Raw genomic sequence first — 18,051 nt, forward strand, 5'->3', positions numbered from 1 at the left:
TGGGCAGCAGGATGTGGGGAAAACTTACAAGCTTCAAAAATATCCAGTCATCTAAAGCTGCCCATGTAGATATTAGGATAAAGGCATTGAAGACATTGCTTTGTAGCCTAAAAAGTGCTCCTGTAGATACAGGCAATTATGGTTAGATGTCTACTCCTTTTTGGTCACTCCCGACTCCCAAATACCCCAGCAAAATTAATGTCTCATATTACACCAGCACACCTTGATTTGTAACCCAGGTATCATTGGCTCAAAGTAAGAAAAAAACCCAGAAAACACATTAGGAAGCCTGACATCAGCTGACCCTGAATCTGAGTCATCTCAGATTCAGATTTTTCTTTTATAAGGTGGATTAAGGATTGATTACAGGAGAAGTGGAATCCACGAACAGATGGGGCAGAAAAAGCTGGAAGTGGAGGCATGTGAGGGCTACAACTGCAACTGGAAACAACCTAATTACACCCTCAGTCAGTTTTTGTTCCAGCTCTGTCACACAGTCCTGCTGCCCTGTTTTTCTGGATGTTTTTCTTACCCCAATAGTATCCTCAAAACTCCTCTGCTATGAAATATCACAGGCTGAAACACCAGTAGCATTCCTGAACAACTTATCTATATCAAGCATTTGCCACATCATGGTATAAATTGCCAGCTAATGTAACCTTGAAACTTTATGTAAGAGCAATGCAATGATTACAAGAGAAATCTGATGCAAATTTCACAATATAAGCCCTTACTGCCCAGCAATCCATAGATAAGGACCTGTTATTGCCTACCTGCTGGCAATATCAAGCAGTCCTCTAACAAATGAAGAAAATAAAGCTTAAAACCTTACATGTGGAAATAGAATTCCAAATACTATAAAATTTAGACCATTGAATCCCCTCACTTCTCAATATAATACTATTATCTGACATGTACGACATGAAATGAAAGAATGCATAAATTACAGATGGCATAAATCCCATGTTTTGGATTATTAATGAATGAAAAGTCTCCAGAAGTCCTTGCACCTCTTTATCTGAGTTTAAATAAAAAATTATTAATAAGAACATAACTTACTTTCCATAGTTGTTGGTGCAAGCTTTGTCTGTTTGAAATCAGGAAGCTGACATGAACAACTTAAAAGCTGTTGAATGATAGCTGGACTGATTTGCTTGAAGTGGTCCTTAGAAATGGAGGAAGAACTGTTTTTCAAAAATATCTTCACAAGTTCATTGGCAGAGAAACAAACCTTTGTAGAAAAGTATATACAGTTACTAAACATGTTGCATATAACTGCATTTAATTTTGAGGTTAAATACAAAATCTTAGAAGAACACAGGGCACTCCAGCCATAGAAGAAGCCTGCTATATATCTATACTCTTTCTTGCTTAAATTAGTTTAATTACTTCAATTACTTCACTTTTTTTTCTGTGTAAACTTGATACTACTATATTTCAGAAAGACCAGAATCCTTGGGATAAACCAGCTCATTTTCTATTGAAGCCACTTAGTGTCATTAAGATCTTCCAAGTAATATCTCTCAACATTTTATTGTCATATGTTCCAAGAAAAATATTTTAATGCTAATATGAACCATATTCTTAGCTACTCTTGTGAAACTACATTATTTGCAGTAATAGTGCTATTTATATAAGATACTGCCCACATCAAAGCAATACTGAAATTCATCCTTGTACTGGTTCTTCTGTAAGATATGGAAATAAGTTAGCTTTTTAAATTCATTAAATGAGTGCATGTCAGCAAACTAGATGTTACATAGTCTAATATTGGTCTAAAGATTGCTTAATAATTGTATTATTACAGGTACTTCAGAATTCCAAATACATTTTTGTTCTTGCTTGGAGCATCTCTTTGTCAAAAGAAGCAATTTTTCATGGAAGCATTTATATTTCAAAAATTGTCATGAAGAATTGTGTTTTCCTCTCCAGGATGAAACTTCTAGTAACAACATGACCAGTTAACACAAGAAAAATTCTAGTGGAAAATTCTGTAAACACTTTCAGACAGAACTCCAGATCAAATATGTTATCTTACTTAACAAATATGTAATCTTATTAATAATCTTAATTTCTTAATCTCATCTGATGAGCTGTGATTCAATAATTAAAACCAAATATTTTCTTTCATTTAAATTGGTCTGCAACTGAGACTCAAGGGATTCCTAAATATTCTTTCTCTTATTACTGAAGCCTAAGCTTCTTTTGAAGTTAAGTATAATTACCTTTAAATAACCCAGTTAAAACCCAACACATTCCTGCTATTGCTCATCCATTAGTGAAATAAAATATGCCTCATGGTTCACTTAGAAAATGAATTAATTGAGCACTGATATGTTTTTTCTGAAAACCACATTCAAGTCTTCAGCATAACAAGTGATCTTGCCACCTGGACTGAGCGTGTTCTGCCTCAGGCCTACAGAGAGCATGAAGACAATTCAGGAGCTACCATATTGTAAGAGACCTTAATTTTGCCTGTTCTAGGCAGTGATATTGACTCTAGAACTGGGGAGCACTGACATCTGGTATCAAGTTGGAAGACTAGGATTTTTGCTGGTTATGAGCAGCCTAGCTGATCAGTCAGAGCAGGGATTATATTATTTAATACCTTCACCAACAGCCTGAGTGATGGAACAGAGTGCACCAGATGGCATTCACAGGTGAAACTCAACTGGGACCAATAGTCAGTATGCTGCTTTGTGTGGCTGCTATTTAGAGGGACCTGACAAGACAAAAAATGGGCTGACCAGACCTTGGTGAAGATCAGCCAAGACAAACTTATTGTGCTCCACACAGAATAGCTGCATGTGTCAATGGAGGCTAAGGAAAACTGGCCAGAAGGAAGGCAGGTTTCCAGCAAAAGCCCTTGGGGTGGCTCCTGACAGGAAACTTGAACATGAGCCACCAGTGTGCCTTTGCGGCAGTGACAACTAGCTGCACAGTGGCTGCACTAGCACGAGCAGAACCAGCAGGTACTGGAGAAAGAATATTGCCCACAACTCAGGACATGGGGGTCCACATCTGGACTATGTCCAGCTAATAACCAGCAGTGCAAGACACTGGCAAATTGAGGGAAGTCCATGGAGGGCCACCAAGATGGCTAGGGAACTGCAGCACATGATGTGCCAGGAGAGGCTGAGGGACCTGGGTTTGCTCAGTTTGGGAACAGGAGGGTTGTTGGGCATCTTCAACTGTCTAAGGTGATTAGAGGGAAGAGATAACCAGAATCTTTTCAGCGGCATACAGCAAAAGAATGAGAGGTCAAAGGTATTAGTTGCAGCAATAAAAAACTCCAATATGCTATAATAAATAAGACCATAAAGATGAAGGCAATAAAGCACTGGTACAGGTTTCTCAAAGACTATACACTGTTTTTGGAGACATTCAGAATTCAACTATACATGGCTCTGTGAAATCTGATCTGACTTTGAAATTAGCACTTTTTTGAAAAGTACAATAGACAAGATGAGGTCCAGGATTACTGCAAACCTAAATTTTAATGTGAATTTATTATCAAGAATTTTTGATGAGAATTTATTACCACAAATTTTCAATGAAAAGCAAAATATCAATTGTAAAAATAAATTGTCCACCCCTACATAAAAATAGTGTTCAGGTCTATTTAATAAAATATTCTTGTAAGATGTGGGGCATGAGGACCTGCATATTTTCTAGTTGCAAGCCCCAGCCTTTGAAGCTTTGAACATAAGGAGGCAGAGAACTGTCTCCATTAGAAAAGCAACTATTTGTGTATCATCCTGGAGGATGATAACAAAGAAATTAGCACATTGATTTTGCATATTTTCATGTGAAAAATTGGATGGATGGATGGATGGATGGATGGATGGATGGATGGATGGATGGATGGATGGATGGATGGATGATTTGGGTTTCCAAAATCCATGTTTGTTTAATGAGGAAGAATAAATGAATACATAGATGTGACATAGTTTAACGGAATGTAAGATTATTTATCATATTAGATTACTTACCATTTACTTTTTTTATAGACATTTGTAATTGTAGAGACAATAATGACTTCAAAACAAAGGAGTGACCCTTTTTTGTGGTAATGTTTCAAATAATTATTCCTATATAAAAATTAAATTACAGATCTTAAAGCAGTTAGCAAACACAAGCCATAGACAAGTCAATGTCCTGTATGTAGCAGAATCGGCTACTAATTAAGCACAATGGCTATCATAGGTGCAGAAAACCTATCAGGAGAAAAAATTAGCAACACTACAGTGAAACATGAAGTGTTCTAATGGAGTATGTAAAGGAAAATAGGCATAGCTAAAAAGAACATAAATGGAAAAAAAAAACCCTTAGAAACTAGGAATTAATACAGAAGAGAAATTATCTTCTGTCCAGATGTTTCTTTGTGATTTTTATGTATACAGAACAGTTGACTCCTAAGACTCAGATAATGCCCCTGCACACTTATCCTTTGAGTTACAGTCAGTCTTAGAAGTTCAAGAACTCAAAAAACCTGAGCTTTAAAAATACTTCAATTGCTGGAGAATTTTACTTCTTTTACAGATAGAATCACTACTGATTTCTGTCCTTCATAATTGAAAATTCATATGAAACACATTTAAAATGACCTTAGTTTAAGATTATTTTGAGACCCCATTAAAAGCCTCATCATGCTGATCAGCATGATCCTTTTTTGTGGTCAGCTGCAAAGAAATAAACTTATTGATAGAGTATGCATTTCAAACGCAATATAATTACAGAGATAAATATCTATCAGAATAGCATTTAACCAGATGAAATTTGTCTCAGCTCCCCATCATAAAATGAGCACACAGAAAAAGTCAATTGCACATCACTCAGTTCTCCTAAATTGAGAAGAGACATTGCCACTGAGTTAATATAAATGGTAAAGGGTTGAAAATAATAGAAAAGTGTTCTTTGATGAATATATTTCAAATGTATACATCAAAATATATACCAATCATATTCTTTGAAGTCTCCTTTTTTGTCTATGGAATGATACCCAGTCTAAAGGATGGAAGTCAGTTACTATCTCGATCATTGCCATAAACAAAATTTATTTATTTTCAAATTCTTAGGGTAAGATCATCTGCAATAAGCCAGTGTCCTTCAAAGTTCTCAAGAGGATACTTTGGAGTAAATGAAGCTCTGTTTTACAGCCTTTACACTTTCTTAAGAAGACTTCTGGATTCCATAAATGGCTACAAAAAGAGTTTGGAAATGTCCAATCTTCAATTTACAGAAAGCTTTCAAAAGCAACTTACAGAGAAACTTTGATTGAATTTGTTTTCCTTAGTGCAAAACAATCCCTCTTTCTACTAGGTCACTTAATGCGTCCTAGAAACTCTGTGACATAAAACCACACGAAATCTCTAATAACTGTAAGAAAACATCAAAGCCATGTTAATCCACTCCTCTGAGTCTTGAATAAACACCTGATTCCAGGTAGCACTAACCATTGTTAGCCCCTCCCATTTTCTTTAATTGCACATTCAACATCCACAAAGTTTTTTTCCCAATTAATATTTAAACAAATATAGCTATATAAATATATATATTTTCATCCTTATCTACATGCCTTTTTGAAATAAATACATTTTACTTCAGGTATATTGCATGGTTTGCAAATCAATTTAAACTTCTTTCAGTGAAATTCTGTCACCAACATTATAAAAACATTATAAAACATTATAAAAATAAATGAACCTGGTCCCAGTCTGTGCTCCTTTCATGATCTTCAAAGTAGCCTTTCAGATAGTCTCCCTTTGTATAGTTTCCTTTGACTGGAGTATTTCTTCTTCCAAAATCTCTGATTGCCAAACTGTAACGCCTTCTTTTGTGACTGTGAAATTGTCCATTTACAGTGCAGGTCTTTTTGACTCTAAGCACATTGAGTAGTTGTTCTAGTTCTAGTAATTAATTAGAGAACAGATATGTTACCATAGGAAAATGCACAATTAAAAGACAAAATATTTAAACGATAATTTTTTTTTCTTTTCACTTGTTACAACATTGATTCAATTCCTCATTTTAATACTCTTTTCTCAGTTTGGTACTGGAGGCAATTTCTGCTTAACAACTCTAGAAGTTCCAGACACCCAGATCCTCAGCCTTTCCCTCTTACATATTGCACTCAGATATGACTGCAGGCAATTCATCTAATCAGCATCTCTGACAAAGTTATCTAGTAATTGTTAAATAACTTCACTGTTCTTAAAATTTTCCTGTGTAAATGGAACTCCACACGAAATTGCCACAGCCAGGTATTTGGATCAGGAAACATCCTCCATAGGGTGTCCTGAAATCAATTTTCAGGATGCTGTGCTGTCCTTCAGAAGCACACCACAGGACAGTGAATTTTTTCTCTCCTTTGGTTAACTGGGAAGCATGCCTGCTTACATTACTGAAACAGGAAAGAGAGAATCAGGATCCCTAATCCAAATCTGAGATCATGCACAGATGTACCTCATGACACAGCTGGGGTGCAGTGGGTGCTTCTGCTGATGGAATGCCCAGTTACTTGAGGTGCAGGCGCTCTATCCTATCTTCCTTATCACCTTCCTTCACCCCTGCACTTTCAAATGAAGCCATAGTGATAATTCCTGTAAACTTTAATTTGTCTATTAAAAAGTGGTCCACAAATTCATTTTAAAGAAATTTAGATTATTGGGAATGTTTCCACATGATAATCCTTTATTTTTTAAATCTTGTTACTCAGAAAATGCCAACAGTGTAGTCTTAATGGTAAATCTCACAAAAAGGTTTCTGATAAGATATTTCACTACTTTCTTTTGGCTACTTAAACAAACAGATCTGAATGGAGCTATATTTGCAGGTATATTTGTTTTCTAAATGTAGTAAAATCTAATTTTCTTTTTCTATGCTTCCAAATTCTTACTCCTTCCTGAAGTTACTATTAAGAATTTAAATAAATTTAAAGGGACAGTATAATGACCTTAGACTTGAAATAAACTTACTCTGTAACAAACTGGTTAAGAATATTTTTTGTTTTTCTGAATGACATCCTAAATCCACCAAGCATACAGGCCTGCTGTTATCTTCACTGGGGCCCAGATTTCACCATATATACCTATTTAGTAGCACTGTGCTGAGATGGCTCCATCCATTCTTGTGAGAATTATTTTACAAGACCTGGATGGGCTATTTTAAAGGAAGGGCTTTGCTGCCAAATCAGTGTTTGTAAATACAATATATAAGCCTCAGTTTGGGGCTAAGGATTATTATTTTTTTAGTATTTATTTCTGTGATTCAATGTACCTTTTTGTAACCTATGAATGTTAAAAATGTCTTTACCTATGCTCAATTCAATTTTTTAATCTGTTTTAACCCATACTTAATGTAACTTTTAAAAAGTGCTCTGAAAAGCTTGTAAACTGTTGCTGTTAGCAGTTGCCACAAAAAAAGGAAAAGTTCATGTCTTATAAAAGCCTTCTAAATCCATACCAGGCCTCTGAATTGATGGTGTAGCTTCTTAAACTGCCAAGGCACAACTTTTTACAGAAATTAATAGCTGCTGCTGCTGCTGAGAGCTTGGCATTTGTTTTGTTTTGGGTTTTTTGTTTTGTTATTTTTGGACCAGTTAGAGCACTCCTATACTTCTATTTATTTATGGTTAAGTAGTTTTTCTGATGAGTCCAGCAATAAATTTTCTTGAAGAAAATTAACCTTGCATACTCCAGCTTACCTGTCACTTGGAGCTCAGTGGTACTATTTAGAGAATTGAAAATATATTTTATAAAGAATTCTGGGGAAGGCAAAGTTGCTTTCCCCATACAGACTCCTTGGAGAGCCAGAGTAAGGATTAAAGCAGCCAGGCGTGGAAGAGTGTTTTCATCAGCACCATCTCTGTCCATTATATCAGCATTTTTCTCCAGAGTGCTCACATCAACACACTGAAATCAGGAGAAAACAGCATGAAGACAGTCCTGCTAACCTCCATTTAAATAATCAAAGTGAGAGGAGGAGAAACTGTGGAGAGCAATTTCATAGACAGCCAGAGTAGAAAAAATGCTAAGATGTAAGCTGTAATTGCCAGCAGGACAGCTAATCAAAGGTCATTTTCAGGAGAACAGGCATAGAATTAAAAATCTTGAACATTTACTCAGTGTCTAATGGGGGAAAAGTATAGTTCCTCATTAAGGTTATTTTTGCTTAGTGTTATTTTCCTGCTGTTTCTATTGTTCCAAGTGACCTCCTCAATTACATCTACATCTACTTCTAGAAAGTGGAAGAAAGGGGATGAATTTTTGTTAAGGCACAAGAAATTGGCTCAAATAATACAGACTATAACTCTCATCTCAAATTTCAGAAAGAATTCTTTAAATGTTTTAGTTCCTGACCTATTCAATGGAATCAATAGTTTTTATGGATTAGTTATCTGGGGACAACATGGAAATATATAATTTTGCTGATAAAGGGTGACTTTCCTGCTGGGTGACCAAATAAAAACAGTAGTCAGTAGTATACAACCACGTGTGTGGAGGTCTTCAAACTCTCTCAGTTGCCTGGAAATTTATCCCCCCTTTCATATTTTCTTCCCTTTTTTCCTTTCTTGTTTATTTTCACTGCAAATGGTTGGATTTGAAAGAAACATCAGCAAAGATAAAAAAAAAATTAATTTAATTTTTTTCTAACTCATATTAGCAAAATTAAAAAGTCAGCTAGATGAGCCAGTACAGTAGTAATTTATTTCATACATACTCATCTCTCCTTATGTAGACCATAAACACTTCAGAGAGGAGGCTGCCATTTCTTTTCCTGCTCATTCACTATATGTTAAAATTTTCACGACCCAAAACTTAATCTCTCAATTCAAACAAGACATTAGGTGCTATGACTAAAGAAGAGAATATTTTCTGTGGAACCAACACACATAAAGAGCCACTAGAAATGCTTTTCTTCTATGACTACCCTGCACTACTGGCCCTTTTCCACAACTCAAGTGTTGTGATTCCAAGTATTATGCTATTATGTTTTGTGTACCTTTCATAAAAGAAACCTCTTTTCCCTCAAGTCAGTGAATGAAGTCTCAGTTACTGGACAGGCTTGACAACTGATTATACTGCCAGCATAAACAAACAGAACCCTCAGTAAAGCATTTTACGGGCTGTTATTCTATCTTGACATTTCAAATACCCACCAATGCCTCTTTACAGTTGCTCAGATACCATTGGAGTCCTTGGAAATCGGCACGTTCACCAAGACTCAGAACCAAAAGCACTGGTTAATGAATAATTTATGGTAGGAAATGACCACACAAAGAAGACAGAGAGAGGAACTGGAGGCCTTCAACATTCTGGACACAGCCAGGTCTCCTACCCATCTTCTGTTTGTGCAGAAAACCTTACTACAGCATGCTGTAAATTGAAATCTAATGAAATGAAAATTTAACCTTTGTATAAACCAATTTAACTCAATACATTGAACAGATCTAAGGATCTGCAAACAGGAGGTCAACCTGTACTTTAGGAGTTATCTAGTCTGGCTAAAACCTGTTTTATTGCCCATTACAAGGAAAAGTTTCTTCTTTGACTTTGAACTCCAGAATATTATTCTATTATTTTATAGATCCTATTTGAAATAAGGAATTCTAAACAGCAGTGAGAAAACTTAAGCATGTTCCCTGACTTAGAAATTATGATCTTAGCTGAAAATCCTCATTATGCTTTTTTTTTTCAACTTTAAATTTAAGCTTATCTTTAACAATCTTTCTACAATGCATATCCATGCTGGTAGATAATTAGTCACAAATGTATTTCTACTGAAGGAAGCCATCATATCTTCGGACAGATTCCTCATTCCATCCAGCTTTGGATAGACATGGAAGTGTAGAACCTGGCAGGGATTTCATCACAGGAAAAGAATTCATTATTTCTCCTATACCAGCCAGTAATGGATCCGTTCTACTTTATACCATTGAAATAATTCAACTTTGAACTCTATAATATTATTCTATTATTTTATGGATCCTATTTGAGATAAGGATCTCAAATAGATCCTTATAAATAGATCTATCTCAAATAGATCTCACAGATCACTACTGGTAGTGTATCTATGCTAAGCAATATCAGAAATGAGTAAGTATTTTCTGTACTTGGAGCCAAGTGCAAGATATTGCATCTACACAGCTGTGCTCTTTTCCATCTGCCCTAAGCAGAGCAACTGCATCTAAATTACTCATTAGGAATGGTCCCTAAAGTGTAGTATTTCACCAACCACTTCATGGCAGACCCTGTGGAAGTGGCACATGCCAGAAACAACTCAAAGAAAAGCATTAAGCAGCACAGCCAACACAATCCCAGTGTTCAGCCTGTGCTTGGACACTTCCACCTACCAGTCTTCTGGAGGACTGTGGTACTGGTATAGTCTCTGTACTAGCATAATAGTATTATACCTGTAATAAAGTTGAAGTTATTTTTACATATGTTTTCTTTACCTGGTTTTCAGAAGTTTTAAAATGTTGCCTTACTGCAGCTAAAATATCTTCTGTTTCATTCCGTGAAAAATAATAACAGTCTTCATCATGTCTTAAACTAAGCATACTCTGTAGGTAAAATTTGTAATCCTTATCATTCAAACTGAATTCTGAAGAACAAATATCTCTACGATGAAGAATGTAGTAGAGAAGAATAAGAGAAATTCTCTCAAATACTTCTTCACTGAGATGATCTTCTAAATCTCCTCCAGCTATCAGTAACAAAGCATCTGGTTCAAGGCACTGTGAAGAAATAAAAATAAATGGCAATTCAACTAAAGTGACACCCTTCCAGGCATCTGCAAATACAGATAGGAAGGACAACAGGAGAAAACAAGTTTTATATTTAAGGGATTGAACCCAAAACTTCGCAAATGCAGGCTGACGGAATGGCAGGAGGAGGGTGTAGGTAATTCTTCAGAGTTCTATGGCTGCAAGAGCACACCATGGGGTTTTTTTCCAGAGCTCATTTTATTTTTAAGGAAAGTCAAGTGTCCTAGAAATGGCACTTTGAGCAACCTGGTCTATTGGGAGGTGGCCCTGCTCATGGTAGGGGGTACAGAACTACGTGATCTTTGAGGTCCCTTCAAAGTCAAACCATTCTATGATTCTATCCCGTAATTCTATGATTTAGTAATGTGAGACTCCCTACAATTAGGAATAATTCTGATCAATCATTGTAGAGAGTGAAAACCTTCCACTGGCTTCAGCAGATTATACTTCTGGTTAAAAATATATTAGATAAGAGCTAGGCCTATTCATATATTCATCTGTGCATTCTATATGTGTTTACATGATAAGATAAAAACAGTTGCTGAACTGTAGTTAATTGAGGCTATGTAAACAGAAGTTATACCATATTCAATGCACTGCTGAGAGACATAATTGAGCCTGTAATCACACAGCTATTTTTATGTATCTCAATGAATTCTGTTAACTGCAACAATGAGATCCAGTGCAGAGAGCCAGCATAAGGTCTCAACCCCATTTAGTCCTTCAAATGCATTTCAAGAGGGACTGAAATTACATATTCACCCTGTGCAGGCTTTACATCTGAGCACAGATTTTTAATAAGTGTAAAATTGTAAGCATTAATAGCCAAATTAACTATTTATATACATAAATAAGCTAGATTACAGTATGGTTCACTGTGTCCTCTCCTGCCTTCATTGCTTATTAAAGTCTGTAACTTTTCCTAATGCAATCTCTGAGAACTACTCTTTTGACTAGGAGGAGTCTATTCTCCTTTCGGTCCCAAAGACCTCAAGTCAGTCAACCAGCATTTATGTACATTCAGTAGTAATACAATAAACATATGGCATGAAGTGGAAGATTTTCAAAGATTTCTGTAAGATTTTAAAATCCACTGAGGATAAATTGCAATCAGTGAGTCCATTGTTTGCTCTTGCAGGGAAGATGACTGAAAAGAAAATTCCCAATCAAAAGGAAGCAGATGCATTGTAAAAGATGCAGTTACTGCATAGTATATGGGTAGCCCATGGTGAGTGACCCTTGAAGTGAAATTAAGAGAATATAAAGTGGTTAGTCATTAGGTTGGGTTTTTCATTTGTGTTTTAGTTTAGGTTTTTTTTTGCTGCTACTAATATTTTTACAGGAATAACCATCTGTCCTTGATTTAGAAAAGCTAAACAAAAAAGAAGCCCAGAACTTTGGCACTGAAGTCTGAGTTTCTTTTCTTTAAGTGGCCAGAGGTTAAAAAAAAACAAAACGACTTGTTTACCAATGCAAGAAATATATGACTTCTGTTTGCTTAGGAGATAAAGAAATGTCAGATGCCATCCAACAGCTGCCAGCCCCTGCCCAAAGAGTCTTAGGGCCACTACATAACAAGAAACCAGAAGAGGGTCAAAAGAAAGGATTAAACTTCACTTCTTTTAAATGCCCATTAGAGATATCATAAAAATAAAAATTAAAAAAAATTGAAAACAAAGTCATGTTGTATAAAGCAGTCCTGGATTTAGAAGAGAAATTGAATCTGAAATGAATTAGCAATTCCCAACAAGTATGAGGAAGAAAATATAAGGTGGGACATTCTGTTTCAAAATTTGAACTTGAAGGGTAGTGCTTCTTGCACAGTTTTTGCTATCTTGGTTTACCAAATCTTGTTAAATCATCATGGAAGATTTCAGCACAGTACCAAGTGGGCACCATGTGACTGAAAATGCCATGTCTCTCTCAAGGATTTCCTACAGAAAACCACGTGCCTCTGGTGCTGGCACAGAAACACTGACAGTGCAGGATGCGTGCAGGGTTTCTGACTCAGATGACACTGAGAAATACTGAAAATGGTGAATGTCCTCAAAGTCTTCCTATAGAAAATTTCCAAGATGAAGCCTGAACAGAGCAGCAGTACTGACAAGTAAGCCCCAGCTAAGTTTCCCTTAGATTTTGTCCATCCAAGAACACCAGCAATACATCACAAATACAAGAAAAAACCATGCCACTAGAGAAGAAAAACAAAAGGGCAACCAAAAACTTAGTCCCCTGTTTTGTGTAGTTTGGGGGGACTATATAGCCATGTTTAATACGTTAATTTTCAATCTGGGCATGTATCTGATGCATATTCATTGCCCATGTGTGAATAATCTCCTTCATAAAAAATTATCCATTTAGGTAATGACTGGCACCTACAATATTTATGTATGAAATTTTACATTTGGGTTCATATGAAAAATTGGAACATTTTTAGAAAGGGTCAATAAAGTGAGCAGCTGTCTACTGCACAGGATAAAAAGATTCCCACTTCATTGCCTTGGCAGATTGCTGAAACCGGCACCTTATGTACATTTATGTAAAAACATTCACCTTTCAGACCATCTTCGTAAGTGTGGGATAAAGTGACACTGCTGTATGTAGGTCACTGAAGAGTGCCAGAGCCAGAGTAATGAAAGCCAAGGCTGACCAAGCCCTTTGTCGTCCCTTTTAGCCAAGTTGCTCAGTAACACTGTCCCTGTCCTTTCTTCATTGAATCAGGACTGAGTTCTGAAAATATTCTCAAGTAGACAACCAATCCCTCTGTGCAACTGTACCCTGGACTTCCAGTTTCAATTTGGATTTGTACATTCATTGTTCTGCCTTTCATTTTCCTTGACCTGAACTGCTTACCAAACCCTCCCCTTAATCTTGAATATTTCAGTGAAGTAGCACATAAATCTCAGACAACCCTGTCTGGATTTTATTTTTATGAAGTAAAATCCAGAACGACAACAAAAAAAGTGGCAGAACTTGTCCCCAGTGTTTACCTATGTCTTTCCATGATGGAAATCCTGTGCCTCAAATTCAAGTTCATGCTTTTATTGTAACACCAGGTATCAGCAGAAAAATTTTTGCTGGAAAACAAACACTTGGGAACTTTAAAAGGACTGCCTGTCATGTTTGGAATATCTCTTCATGAGCTCAAACCGTAAATAATAGTAATTCAAAATGAAACAAAGCAGGGACAAATTTTTTTGCTGCAGCAAGAAGTTTTTTACATGTTTAGATATCATATTCAGGATGGTATCACTCAAACAAATGTTAGAACTCACTGATGATCCTGTTAAGATATCCCTCATTAATTGAAGCACTAACCAGATTACAATCCTCTTGCATGCCATAAATCCGCTGTGGGCATTCAGCTCTCTCCAGTAACATTTTGACCAGTTCTCGTGAGTGGTTCATGTGGAGCTCAGTGTTTTCAGCTGAAAGAATGCGTAAAACTTCCACCAGAGAGCCTTTGCTGGGAGGATTGCTGCCATCCTGCCCATGCTCTTCCCCAGGCTGTCCTTCAGCAATGAGCACGCTGAATATGAAAGCAGAACATACCACCCCAAGAGCTGCATGCTTGGTCAGAAAACACATCTCCTCTTCCTGCAGTGCGTGATCTGCACTGAATGTTGGATTGTTGTTTGCGCTGCACAGCTTAAACTGGAAACCTGAAGAATCTGAATGGTAAAGGGGAAAAAAACCCAACCCTTTAATTAGTGCGAATGCAATATGTTCGAAAGGATTTATTAATTGGTCGGCTAAGCTGATTTGCAGTGACAAGCTGTTTTTGAACAACAGGGAGCCTGTAAGGACTTTACAGCACAGAACAGCAGGAAACTAAGACAACTATGGCCTCAAAACTTCTTTAGAATTACCAATAAGAGGTTGTCTCAAAGTGCCCTTCCCTCTTCTTAAAAATTAAGTCTATGGCTTTCATTTCAGTGTTATGTTATTACATTCTCTACTAATTCTTTTCAGTAAGAATAGAAAAATACCATGGCTTTTGCTTTCATTTCATCATGAAAACAGGTTTTTACTAACAAAAATAGCTGTAAATAAATATTGCTAGTCTAATACTATTATGAATGTGTAGTAATTACGTTACATAGCAATAATATAAAGCAGGTTATATTGTCAAAACACTTTACCAACATCACTAAACTCCAGCTATACTTCACAAAGAAAGAAGGAACAGGATGTACTTAAAAATTAGTGATCGCTGCTCAGACAGAAGAATTACAAAGCTGAGGTTATAATTTCACTCAAAGAACTCAGCACATACACAAGACAAACAAGCTTAACTTGTTAACTTTAGGTGCAAAAGATATTTTGTACTATAAATCTCTCTTCTTCACAATCCTTCCTAATAAACCACTCCTTCCGCTTTCACAGTAATCTATCTCGATATCAAAGCACAAGAAATAGAAAATAGTTTTACTTCTGTTTTCCTCAGAGGTTTTGATTTTATTGATGGGCAGATGCTGACAGTGACATACATATTCAGATAGTAAAGTACGTGTTTAACAGCCACATATAAATTCATATCCTTTGAACTGCAATATAATACACATCTTATTTTAAAGGAAACTTTGCTAACAAAGTACTTAAAATTGAAAAAGAACTGCTGAATTCAAATGGGCATTTAGTCCAAAAAAAGTTAGTATGTCTTTAGATATTAGGAAATCTTTTGGTGTTTAGATACATTTAGTGTTAGGAATATGTATCATTGTTATGAGGATATTATGAGTATTTATTTCTAAATGTTATATTCTTACCTTCTGAAGGGAAAAAGAATGCTCGAGTATCTAGCTTTGTGGCCTTCTGAATCCTCAGAAGTATTTAGCTGCTGGAAGTCCAATGTTTTTAAAATTCCTTGATGGTGCTCTGGAAGCTGGAGAGGATTAGTTTATTGCTGCCTTGAAAAGTTTTCAGTTGCTATGGAGAGAGCTGCCCTTAAGGTAACAATGGAGGTGGATAGGAATTAGTACATGTTCTTCTTGTACTTCCAAGTTCTAAGCATTGCATTATTGAATTTATTTCGCATTTTCTAGTAGTTATCTTTTTATGTAAAGAGTCTATTTTAGAAGTATAAGATGTATAAAATCTACTAGAGAATGTATTTCTTTATGATGGATAATATATGCAAGCACTCATAACTGTTCCCTGTGTTACTAAATTATTTGATCAATGCTACAACAAACCTTAATTTTGTTTTTTTCAATAAAATATTACTAATTTTAAAAATATGAGAGCACAATAGAAATAGAAATCTTTTCAAGCACATCCATAGAAAAATGATATTTTCTCTTTGTAAAACACTGCCCATAGAAAACAGCCTCTTTCATCCCCACTTATCCTGTGTCACATTTCCACCAACTGACAAAGCTCCATAGGGATAGCTCAGCCTATGGTGAAAAAATTGTCGTCCACCCACTCAGATTATCCAGAGGGACACTGTTATGAAGTTGACATTTACATCACCACACTATTACAATATTACTGCAGTGGAAATTAGTGAAAACTGTCACAACTGACAGATTTCTACAGAGACCAGCACACCAGTCATATCATCTCCCACCTTCCAAACCTGCCGTGCTGCTATGGAGGACTACCATCTCAGCTGGCTCAACAAACCCTGTGAAGCAGTAAGCCTGTAGTTATAGAAACATCATAATTCTCTTTAAAGCTAGATTAACAAAATATCCAGGCTTCTAAAATGTCTGTAATGTCTCCTACAAGGTGGTAAGCTCAAAGGGAACAGCCTTGTTTTAGCAAGACTGAGAACTGACAATTGATACTGACTATAAAAGAATTCAACTGACAACGCCAGCTTGAGGGAAATACAAAATGTAAACAAATGTTCTCAAAAACACAAAGTACAATTACATGTACAGATTCTTGTGTGATGATGAGTATTTTAAAAATCAGTCCTACTTTTAAATATTCTTTTATTTTATTTCATAAACTACCAAATATGTTTATCAAACCAACATTTCTAAATATACCACTTTATAAAAAAAATTACAGAAATTTTTCACATAAATATTATTATAAGAATGACTGAAAAGCAGAACACATGATAATATGCATTTCCTCTGGCTTTCATATAATTTATTCTGTCAAACAAAGCCAAAACCATGTCCAGATTTGTTCCACTAATAAAAATAATTCCTCAGATAATGGGGGCATAGCTTCCAGCATTTAATTCTGGGGATTGCTTAATCTCCAAACAAACATAGAATAGGATTATCTGTATATAATTTGATGTTTTGTGTATAATTACAAACTGAAACTAAGAATTCATTCCATCTAATTAAAGTGTACAAACAGAGAGTGAGTTGTTTCAGTTTATTGAGAAAAGCTAACATTTAAAAACACATTTGATGATTCATAACTATTGAAACCTTCTAAGAGATTTGCATGATAATGCTGGCTACAATTTACTTTAATATTTATATTACAGAGCAATGGTAAAAAACCCAAAACATTCAGTACATTACAAAACAACAGAAAATAATTGGTACAGGCTACAGTGGCTGATCTCAAAGGGGAATTCACGTCTCTTTTTATGACTAAGTGTTGCAAACCTCTCCTGGCTTGGAAATGAGCTTCTCAGTGGTGGCAAAATCACTGACAGTGACTCAAGCTCACCCTCTGCTTTTACCCTTGACACTGTGTTTTCCTAGTCATGCCACTGTCCTTAAAGAACTATTATGTCTACACAGCACTTGGATTACTTCTTCTGAAGTAATTGCTGGCATCAGTTGCTAAGTCTTTTGTCCAAACCCTTCTGCAGCAGCATTATTCCCCCACTACTCACCCATCCCAAAGCTGTGCCAACTGATCAAATGGGACCACAACAATTGCAGAGCTGTCTAGTTAGATGCCCATTAGAAATTTACTGATATGCAGAAAAAAATATCATTTATACAGTTTAATATCTTAAAACCTCCCAAAGCACCTATCACTAATATTGCAATCATGTGTTATGAGACTAACATTTTGACTCAGATTTTACTGCGTGCCTTTTGGACAATTTTGATAAAGTGGAAAAAACTCCATGAACAATACTCATAAGCCAGAGACTCTCCATTTACTGTAGAATGATAATATGCATGGAAGAAAACCTTGAGAAGAACTGGAGAACTGGGGTAACAGAGTGAAGTACATTAGCATTCTAACATGACAACAGACATTTTAACAGACTCTCTATAGCAAAACCAAAGGTAGGAGGAATTTTCTGACTAAATGAACAATTTTTAAAAAAATATTATTCCATTTTACACTTA

General features: G+C 35.9%; 1 protein-coding gene across 3 annotated transcripts in view; it reads right to left on the reverse strand.

The window, feature by feature from the left end:
• Positions 1 to 15,647, reverse strand: part of SLC39A12 (solute carrier family 39 member 12) — a 34,675-nt gene extending 19,028 nt beyond the window's left edge. For 2 of the 3 annotated variants that reach the window (XM_036403976.2, XM_036403967.2), the window contains exons 1-6: positions 15,538 to 15,647; positions 14,087 to 14,439; positions 10,457 to 10,738; positions 7,706 to 7,913; positions 5,707 to 5,909; positions 1,060 to 1,231 (exon numbers count right to left, since the gene is read on the reverse strand). In XM_036403976.2, coding sequence (XP_036259869.1) covers positions 1,060 to 1,231; positions 5,707 to 5,909; positions 7,706 to 7,913; positions 10,457 to 10,738; positions 14,087 to 14,356 — 1,135 coding nt within the window. In that variant the 5' untranslated portion in view covers positions 14,357 to 14,439; positions 15,538 to 15,647. The remainder of the gene's footprint in view (positions 1 to 1,059; positions 1,232 to 5,706; positions 5,910 to 7,705; positions 7,914 to 10,456; positions 10,739 to 14,086; positions 14,440 to 15,537) is intronic. The other variant, XM_054517025.1, reaches the window with a different exon arrangement.
• Between the last annotated feature and the right edge of the window lie 2,404 nt (positions 15,648 to 18,051).

This window comes from Molothrus ater, chromosome 1 (genome assembly GCF_012460135.2).
Source record: "Molothrus ater isolate BHLD 08-10-18 breed brown headed cowbird chromosome 1, BPBGC_Mater_1.1, whole genome shotgun sequence".
In the NCBI taxonomy this organism is placed as follows: Eukaryota; Metazoa; Chordata; class Aves; order Passeriformes; family Icteridae; genus Molothrus; species Molothrus ater.